Source organism: Aulonocara sp. 'chitande type north' Nkhata Bay, linkage group LG5 (assembly GCF_057382095.1).
Source record: "Aulonocara sp. 'chitande type north' Nkhata Bay isolate Kocher_YH1m ecotype deep benthic linkage group LG5, A_spYH_male_GT1.1, whole genome shotgun sequence".
NCBI lineage: Eukaryota > Metazoa > Chordata > Actinopteri > Cichliformes > Cichlidae > Aulonocara > Aulonocara sp. 'chitande type north' Nkhata Bay.
In genome coordinates this window covers 25830546-25840792 of record NC_141348.1, presented here as the reverse complement: position 1 = coordinate 25840792, position 10247 = coordinate 25830546, and the positions used below count along the sequence as shown (strand labels likewise).

General features: G+C 37.9%; 1 protein-coding gene across 1 annotated transcript in view; it reads right to left on the bottom strand.

The window, feature by feature from the left end:
* Positions 1 to 624: 624 nt before the first annotated feature.
* LOC147330742 (inter-alpha-trypsin inhibitor heavy chain H3-like) overlaps positions 625 to 10247 on the bottom strand; it is a 35315-nt gene continuing 25692 nt past the window's right edge. The window contains exons 18-25 of the mRNA XM_086292499.1: positions 4522 to 4587; positions 4275 to 4322; positions 3600 to 3671; positions 3090 to 3197; positions 2786 to 2954; positions 1650 to 1798; positions 1492 to 1576; positions 625 to 1392 (exon numbers count right to left, since the gene is read on the bottom strand). Of these exons, the coding sequence (XP_086148625.1) occupies positions 1278 to 1392; positions 1492 to 1576; positions 1650 to 1798; positions 2786 to 2954; positions 3090 to 3197; positions 3600 to 3671; positions 4275 to 4322; positions 4522 to 4587 (812 nt within the window). The 3' untranslated portion in view covers positions 625 to 1277. The remainder of the gene's footprint in view (positions 1393 to 1491; positions 1577 to 1649; positions 1799 to 2785; positions 2955 to 3089; positions 3198 to 3599; positions 3672 to 4274; positions 4323 to 4521; positions 4588 to 10247) is intronic.

The window sequence follows — 10247 nt, the reverse complement described above, 5'->3', positions numbered from 1 at the left end:
GTCATCAAATATGGAGGAGCTAAGATAAGGCATATTAGAATATCTTGAAAGTAAGAAGATGAAAGACTACTCCTTCCCATTTAGTACTTTAGTTTTCTTTATATGCAGTTTTATTTTAAACTGTAAATCTGAGCATTATATATACATATGTTTTGGGAAACTATAAACAATGACCAAAAGGTAATAATAACAGTAAAAATTATAACAATTTATTTAGTAGTTGCAGTATTAGAAGTACTCATCATTTAAACCTGTGTTTAATTTTCCTAAGACTTCTAAACTGGTCCATTGTTTGAGTTAGGTGCCTCCTTATGCAGGAATAGGTCAGTGTTAAGTGGCTATAGAAAATATAACAAAAAAAGCATTTCTTTGAAAATAGTCAAGTAATACTGGACATAAATGAGCGAAAAAGGAGCCAATGTCCAAAGGAAAACTTTGAAACTTCAAAAAACCCAGTGAACCGTTGCTATTAATGTTGAAAATTTACAAGAAAGTCTAGCTCTCTCCTTGAAAAGAAAATACAAAGAAACAAGGGTGGCTCGAATGTGTTTTGAATTTCTTGTACATCAACCTCCCCAGCAGGAGGGGCTTATAGCTGTTGTACAGAAGAGCTCGCAAACAAGGTTAGGGAATAGTTTGGATTCTTTATTCATTCGCTTGATATCCATTCCATAAACTGTTCTGAGGAAGTCATGAAATTATGCAAGAAAAATAACAGCATTATATTTGTCAGAGATCCTTGAATCAAGTCAGCCTCATTACATGTCATTTGCAGTTTGAGGCTAAAGACAAAACAGAAGAAATGTTTTAAAAAGTTTTCTCTCTCAATGTTCTGGTACTTAACCAGGATTCAGAAATATTTGAAATTGTTATTTATAAGCAAACCTTCTACAATCCAACTCTCTTCCAGATCAGCCAGCAAAGCTGATTAACATTTAGCTATAACAATATGATTACTGTAGTTTAAACTTATAAAATTAATTTTTTTATTTTTCAACGAATTTAAAAAATAAAGGTGTAGAAGTATGCCTGTTATTGTCATGTCAACTGCATTTGTGTCATTTTGGACGCTATGTTAATGGCAGATGGTGGTAATCATAAATCCTGATTTATGTATGTTATTTTTAATTGGTAATGCTGTCTGACACTAGATCCACATTCACAGTTATATTTCTACATGTTGGAAACAGATGGAAAGAAAGTTTCCACAATATATGTTTTTGCCTTGTTTTCCTTTTAAATTAAAGATTTTTCAAATAAATCAACATATTTGCCAGTTAAAGCTGTGTAATGACAAACTGGAACAGTGGTCTCTGCAGGGCAGAGTCAGCAGACGTGAGCCAACACTTCATTGTGACAGGAGAAGCAAAGCTGTAGTCAACAACCATCTCCCTACAAAAGAAAGAATAAAGAGATCATTAATCTTTGTAGAAATGGCTGGATTCTAAAGCAAAACAAAAACATAAATACAAAAAAGAAAAGAATATATACCCAGTAACGTCTGCCTCCTGGTTTTTAATCTTTAGTTTTCTGACAGGAGCTTGCTGTACCTCCTCATAAACTGCAGCCTCTACAGCTGGAAAGAGAGAGTGAAGCAACATTGAAAACCAATGCAGCAAGGACACACACACACACAGCTTTTCACTCACCTAAAAGTCCTTCAGCATTGTTGTCCGAGGGACGCTGTCTTAAAACTGGCCAAAGGATTTTTCGACCATTCTTCTCATGAACTATGATGACCATTCGCATGTCTCCAGTGGCAACGTCTATTTCGTTGTTGCGCACAATCACTGTCACACTGGAAAAACATGGAGTTACTCAACTTTTTTTTAAAGCTGTATAAAGCACCTGCACAGATCATGCTACTTGGATGAATTTAGCCTGCTCTGATTAAACAGCAGTGCAGTGCATAAAGTACAGGGACTTTAATGTTAGCATCTTTTGTAAAAGTGAATTTATGACAGTCAATTCATGACAAACTCTACTTCATGTCTGCCCCTGCCATTTTCATTCTGTACTTCAGTTCATGGCCTGAACAAATAATTATTTGCATCCATCAATGCATTTTCTTCCACTTATCCATGATAGGAGCTGGAGCCTATTCCTGAGAGTTGGGGTACACCCAGGATAGGTCCTCAGTCTGACACAGTGCTAGCACTGGCTTGGTTTCTAATAAGTAAACTTAAGTCTGTAAATAAATATAAGTGTATGGCTTGTAGTCTACCTCAGCATAAAAAGTAAAAATCTGTATGCACTCGTCTGCCTGTATTCTCGTGCATTTGGGCTTTACTCAAATCCACTCATGTGAGAAACAATCATGTTCCTGCTTTCGCTTTCCTTTTCTGAGCCAGCTAATCTCTGTTCTGTGTGTTTTAAATCTCACAGCCTCTTATCATTTTGCTTTTCGGACTCCTTCATGTGACCCACCTCTTCCAATTGCTTTACCTCATCCACCATTCGCATGTACCCTCCTAACATTGACTCTGATCTGTTACACTATGTCTAATCACCAAATAGCTTATAATTCATACTCTTTACTTATAAATCTTACCGGTGCTTTCAAACGATCTGTCCTTACTAAAATCATATCCCATCTGTTCAATAATCAACACAAAATAAAAAACAAACTTTTTAGGGGTTTCAGCCTCAGAGATGTCAGCTAACATATATAGGTGCTGAGAGAGACAGTCTTCTCATGTAAATCTTGGTAACACAGGTGAATAAGGTCACACATCTGTGCTTAAAGCTGAGAGCACGAGTCTCGACCATGATAATACAACATCACCTTCCAGCTGTAATGCGATCCTGTCCAGTGTAATATGTCACTGTCTGTCCATCTCGTACAGTGACCCAGTTGGTGTCGATCTCAACATGTTGGCTGTCTTTGACGTGTATGAAAATTCTGCTGAAGCCTCCATTTGTAACTGAATCAAGCTCACCATTTACAGACAGTTCTAGAAGAAAAGAGAAATGCTCATCTTATACCACAAACTGGAGTTTTCATATGAAAATAACAATGAGAAAGAAGAGTAACAGTTTTTATTACACTGAAAAGAAATATTAGGATGGAAAAAGCTAACACTACTGACCCCTGCTGGGATAGTGAAGAAGTTTAAGGCGGACAGGTCCACTGACATCAAAGCATAGTGGAACAGTCTGGTTCTCAGCTTTTAGCAAAAACCTGTGGAGTACAGGAACTAGAGATACAGAGGTACACAGTGTTAGAACATTTTTAGTGAAATTAAATATTCACCCCAGGTTTTCTACCCAAAATGTGCTTTATAACCCCTGAGCCAGGAATCCAAAAAATACACAATTGTTCATACATACTATGCAGAGCCTGATTTATATAACATATTATTCTTACAATTTTGTTTGCTTTTCTTTTTGTTTTATGGTTAATGAAGAGATTTGAAAAACAGCCCATGTTTGGAGTTTCCTTCCAGAAAAAAAGTATGTAATTTGCTGCATATCTGAGTACATCATGGGTTGTTTGGAACTTGCAATACAAAAAAAGCAAACAAACAAAAGAAACCAAACCAAAACAATTACTATTATTTTTTTTTATCAACCTGAATGACATCAAGGCAATACAATACCATCAGTGGATTCCAGAGTAGTAGTATCACGTGAAAGATGAACAACAGCAGGTTGGACATCAGGGAGAACAACTGTAAATACATTTAATCACATACACTAATATTTTAAGTCTTTATGTTGCATATTGAGTTTATAAACACATCCTGATACTAACCACTGCTTTAAATAAATAAATAAAGACACGTATATATTGAGTCTCACAACTCAGTGTCAGTCTGTAAACATAGTTTGTACATAAATTCTAATTTTTGCACTTCAACTTGTTAGAAATGTTGTTGACAAACATTATCAAAGACAGCTCCTACACTGGTTTTGACCTGTTCAACCTGCTTCACTCAGGGAAACACTACAGATGCAGCGTAAATAGTTTCTTCCAAAAAGCCATAACCACGCTGCACTGACAATACAATACCACCTCCCAATCCAAGGACTACCCTCTACACCCAGACTACACTCTTTACCATCACTACTGTGTAATATTTAATTAACGTGCAATAACCAACACAGTAAATATATAACCCTATTTGTTTTTCCCCCATTATATATTTATACATTTGATGTTTTTTGAATACTGTTCATATGTATATAGTGCTGCAAAATACTGTTAATCTAAAGCAGCAGTTACATAAACCTTGCATTGGGTGACGGACTAATAAATTTGTTAAGCACTTCACCTGGTGCAAGGTATCCTCTCCCTCCTCTGGGGGTGTGCTGTTCCATGACTAAAAATAAACAGTAACATATAAGAAGGAAATATCTGCTTTTATGAAATACTATTTTTTGCATGTTTTTGTAAAAGAGTACATTTGAAAAAATAATAAATAAAAATAAAAAATTGGTAGTTACCAATACTGTTAATCTAAAGCAGCAGATGCATAAACCTTGCATTGGGTGATCTAATAAATTTGTTAAGCACTTCACCTGCTCCAGGATGTCCAATCTCTCCTCTCTCTCCTCTCTCTCCTCTGGGGGTGTGCTGTTGCATGACTAAAAAGAAACAGTAACATATAAGAAGGAAATATCTGTTTTTATTATATACTTTTGTATGTTTTTGTAAGAGTACATTTGAAAATTCAGGGATAATATTAATGATTATATTTTAGCATTGACAATATTATTTTAATTAAATAGCTTGCACATACTGGTGTATTAATTATTCCATTAAACAGATTTGTTTTGGTAGTTACCAATACTGTTAATTTTATGGTAGCAATTACATGAACCTTGCATCAGGTGATGGTCTATTACATTTGTTAAGCACTGTACCTCGACCAGAGAATCCTTTTTCAGGTGAATTCTGTACATTACGTGACTTAAATAAGAATAGACAATCGGACTTCTACCGGATTGCAGAAGTTGGAACAGTTTGTTGCCAGGATGGGACGGGTCCTTCAGTATCTGCGCTGCTCTAGTCCGTCATCTCCTGGTTGCATTTATACCCTAGTGGAGGTCCCTTAAGAGGACTATTAATCATGTGACTCATCACATGAGCCAAAGTGTGAAAAAGGCATGGGTCATAATCACAAGAGGTTTTTGGGTTAAACCACTGTGGGACCTTGCTTCACCTGATGCTAGATGTAAGTGGGGCGTGAGCTGGGAAGGGATCTCAAAGCTGGTTTGTAGGTGGCAGACAGTTGGTGTTGTAAGCAACCCCCTCTGTTCAAAGATGGTCATTCACAGTAGACATAAATAGCTTCTTTTACTCCTCTTTCAGATTATCTGTCTTCTGTTTCCAAAATGTGAACATTGCCATCCTTGACAGAGTGACCTTTGACCTTTAGATCCAGTTGTACAGCCAAGTCTTGTCCCATCAAGATGGCTCTTCTATGTCATGTGTTTATAGTATGGCTGTTTGGATTCTGTGATGTAGAGGTGTGGCTGGGTCTGAAGTGGACTGGGATGTCATGCTTGGTGAAAATTCTCATTTGGTTCTAGAACTCAATACGTTTCTCAGATGAAAGGTGAAACATCTTCAAGAAACTTAAAGAAGTCCATTAACTTAGATTCCAAGCTCCTTAGACTACCATGACCTGGATGACTGAGAACCTACCCCATTAGCCTTTTGCAGGTAGTTGTAAAAATTTACCATAGTCTCCGATAGTATTACAGGTACATTATCCCATTAATAAACTGAAAAAAATAAATAAAAACATTCTGAACGGTCTTCAATTTAGAAGTATCCTTAGAGGTTCTAAGGTTCTAAGCCTGATCAGAAATGGCCCCAGTGGAAGGGTGGCTGTTTTATGAAAGGGAAACAGAGAGGCAGACAACCATTCACACTGACATTCACACCTATGGACAGTTTAAGTTTAAAATAATCAGTTAATCCAACCCTGCCAACTGCATGTCCTTGGACTGTGGGAGGAACCTGGAGAGGACTAGGGCTGCCACAAACGATTATTTTGATAATCAACTAGTCACCAATTATTTTTGCGATTAGTCGACTAATCAGATCATACATCCATTGGACGTAAAACTACAGCTTATTGCACCAGCAGCATCTGCTCTTATATAACTATCATTAGCTTACAGCTTTAAGTGTTTAAGGTATGTGCTAAATAAAAATAAAGACAAGATGATAGTTTGTTAAATTTTAATGAAATTTGCAGATTGTTTCGGTGAAGTTTAATAAACTTCTTACTATCTAAAATATAACGGGACACCGGAGTATATTCTCGAGCATCTCACACTTCTGATAATCAGTCGTCTGCTTATTCAGCTGTGTAAAAACTATAATTTTAATCTCAGCCAAACCGATTTACTCAGGAACAAATAAAATACTAAAAAAAAAGGCCAAACAATAACATTTTTAAGTTATCTAAGTGACTTATGTATGTTTAACCTGAGTAGCGAAAGACAGCGGTGGGTTTGAAAACGATTTGCCGGGAGTCCAGTGTTCTCACGGGCTCGAGTGCGCCTTGCCCCCAGCTAGGAAAAAGTCGGAGCGCTTTTGAAAATATGTGGTGTCTTGATAAACTGAGCAGATATTTGAGGTTTAAATAGTTACATTCTCGCCTGAAAATATGTTAAATATATTTTGTGACCCAGAGAGAATAATCAGAGTAATATTAAAACTAGCTAGCTGCCGCCATTGTTGGAAACTGAGCTGGCCTGCGCTATGAATTCTGGGACACAACTTCTTCTTCTTTGGGGTTTAACGGCAGCTGGCATCCTTGTACATGCAGTGCTGCCATCTTCTGTTTCAGTCCGTTATTACACTCTTAAATCTTATTACTGCGTCTTTTCGACTATTAAATCAGTCGTCGACGATTTTGATAGTCGACGTAATTGTGACTAGTCGACTAATCGTGGCAGCCCTAGAGAGAACCCACACAAACATGAGAAGAACACACACACACACACACATATATATATATATATATATATATATATATATATATATATATATATATATATATAGATAGATAGATAGATAGATAGATAGATAGATAGATAGATAGATAGATAGATTTAAACCATAACAATTTTGGGAAAATCAGATGTGGTTGAGCAGAAGAAAAAAAAAATCTGATAATGTAAGATGGAATGAGTCTAAAAAATTAACATGCATTTATATAGAACTTGCTGACAAGAAAAAATATAACTGTGTTTATAAGTGAGAAGTGAGGGAGCAGGTGAGAAGTGACGGAGCAGGTGAGTAAGTGACGGAAGTGACGGACAAGGTAAGCGACTCATGTTGTAACTGACGTCAGACGCCGGAGATTTTGGCGGAAAATTAAAGCAAATGGTAGTTTAGATTTGAACAAATTCATTTAAGCTTCAGCATTACCAAATACACTTATCAATTGTCTTATAACTAACACTATTTGTCTAAATAATCTCCAACACCCTGGAGAACAACGAGGAGAGTTTAGAGACTCTCCAAGATTACATCGATCAGTGCTTTCAGGATCTCGTGATGAAGAAGACCCCGTGTGCAGCTTCCCCGGCCAAAGCTGAGACGCCGTCGTCGAAAAGACAACGCCCGGCAGATTCCCCCGGCTCAACATCGCCAGCCGGCAAAGATATTGCCGACATATTGGAGTCAATCGACAAGCGATTGTCCAGTTTCGACGCAAGGCTGTCCTTGGTGGAGATTCTTCACCGAGAATTTAAATGCTTGCGAGAATCCCTGGAGTACAGCCAGCAGCAGGTGGAAACGCTTGCTGCTGAAAATGCCACGCTAAGGGAGTCGGTGAAATGTCTCACAGATAATGTTACCCAGCTCAATAGAGAAAATAAAAAATAAAAGAAACAGTTATCGATCTACAAGCTCGTAGCATGCGTGATAATCTGGTATTTTCTGGTATTCCAGAAGCCGCTGGAGAGGACGCGGAGACCACGGTAAAAAGCTTCATCAAAACCCACCTGAAGCTGCCGGAGGACACTGTGAAGAACATCGTCTTCGATCGGGTACATCGCCTCGGCCCCATTCGGGCTACGGCCGGGAGACCACGTCCTATCGTGGCCAAATTCGGCCACTTCAAACAAAAGCAACATGTGAAAAGCCGCGGCAGGGAATTAAAAGGAACGGACTTCAGCGTGAACGACCAGTTCCCCAAAGAGATCTTGGAACGACGCAGGGTCCTCTTCCCAATCCGACGCGGCTTCATCCAGAAGGGCTCCCGCGCTGTCATCGCTGTGGACCGGCTGTACGTGGACGGACAGCTCCACCGCGACCCCAACATCACTCCGTGGCTGTATTAACCTCACACCAGATAAGAATCAGCTACACCATTTCCCTATCCACTCACACTAACTTGCATTAACATCTGTTTAACTTACCAGTATCAAATCGCATCTTAAAGTGTGATTTCATAGCAGAATTAACACCGTCACTCTCCGTCAGTGATTTAATTGGAATGTTTACGTTTTGTTTCTGTTTTTTTTTTCTTCTCGGTTTTTTTTTTTTTTTCCCCTCCTCTCTTTTCCCCCTCTTGGTTTTATGCTGCTCACCCCTGTCCTTGGTTTCTTTCTTTATTCCTTTCACTGCTTCGATCACCTGCTTCGACACTCATCCACAAACATCCTTTATTTCGACACATACGCACCATGCGCTCAACGGCAGCACATTTACATCAGTCAGACAGCGCACACAGTCATATAAGATACACACACACTTAAGCCAAGCCTACTCATATTAGTAACTATGCATACACAAAGTCAGACTCAGGGAGCATCTCGCCACACATTTTTTCTCTCTCTCCTTCTCTTTATTTATGAACAAGTGACGTATTCTCTCCACCTGTCTAAGCGACGCACACAGCATACATCCCTAGTTATACACAAACATCTATGGGTACACTGAGGTTCATTACATGGAATATAAATGGAGCTGGCTCCAGAGAAAAGAGGTTAAAAATATTTAACCAACTCAAAAAACTACAGGCAGATGTTGTCCTATTACAAGAGACCCACAGACCTCTTAGAGGTTCGAATGAACTTAAAACACCTGAGTTTCCTAATGTGTTCTCAGCTTGTTATAATTCTAGACAAAGGGGAGCAGCAATTTTAATACATAAAAATATTAATTTCACAGTACTCGATACAGTTATAGATCCAGAGGGCAGATTCTTAATCATTAAACTATCTATACGTGATAAAAAGCTATGTATTGCAAGTGTATATGGTCCAAATGTTGATGATCCCTCATTCTTTCACGGTTTTTTCAGTGCACTCTCTGAACACTTAGATGGCACACTTGTTCTTGGAGGTGACCTCAACCTTGGACTAAATGAAGACATGGATAGGCTCAATACAGCGGGAACTCAGCGTAATTGGCAGTCCACAAATATAATCAAACAATATATGAGCGACTTTGGTCTTTGCGATGCATGGCGCTCCCTTCACCCCACCAGTAAGGAATATACTTTTTTCTCACATGTCCATCACTCCTACTCTCGTCTGGATTATTTTTTGGTCAGCAGCTCACTGCTGAACGACATTTCAGACACTGAGATTCACCCTATAGCTGTCAGCGATCATGGTCCTGTATCTTTAACACTAATGCACAAGAATAATACTACGCCAAGAAAAAACTGGAGATTTAATATATCACTACTTAAAGATGAAGACTTTATTAAATATTTTAAAAAAGAGTGGACTTCATATTTGAACTATAATGACACTCCCGAAACATCAGCTTCTGTTCTATGGGAAGCAGGGAAAGCTGTGATGAGAGGTAAAATAATTTCTTTCTCATCACATAAAAAGAAAAAAGAAAACAAAAATATTCAGGAATTAGAAAAAAACATCAAATCACTAGAAGAAGCCTACGCGTCCCACCAAGATCAGGAAACATTGAACAAAATACGCAAAACAAAACTAGAATTAAATGAGATAATTGATAAAAAAACAAAATTCTTAGTACAAAGACTACGCCTACAAAATTATGAACATGGTAATAAATCCGGTCAATTTCTAGCAAACCAGCTAAAAATAAATAAAGAAAAAACAACTATATGTGCTGTTCAAGATTCATCTGGGAACACATTATATGAACCGATACAAATAAACAACATTTTCAGGGATTTCTATAAAACGTTGTATTCACCACAAATAAACCCATCTAAAAAAGAAATTGATCAGTTTTTGGACAACATAACTCTTCCAAAATTATTGGACACTCAAGCAATGGCACTGGATTC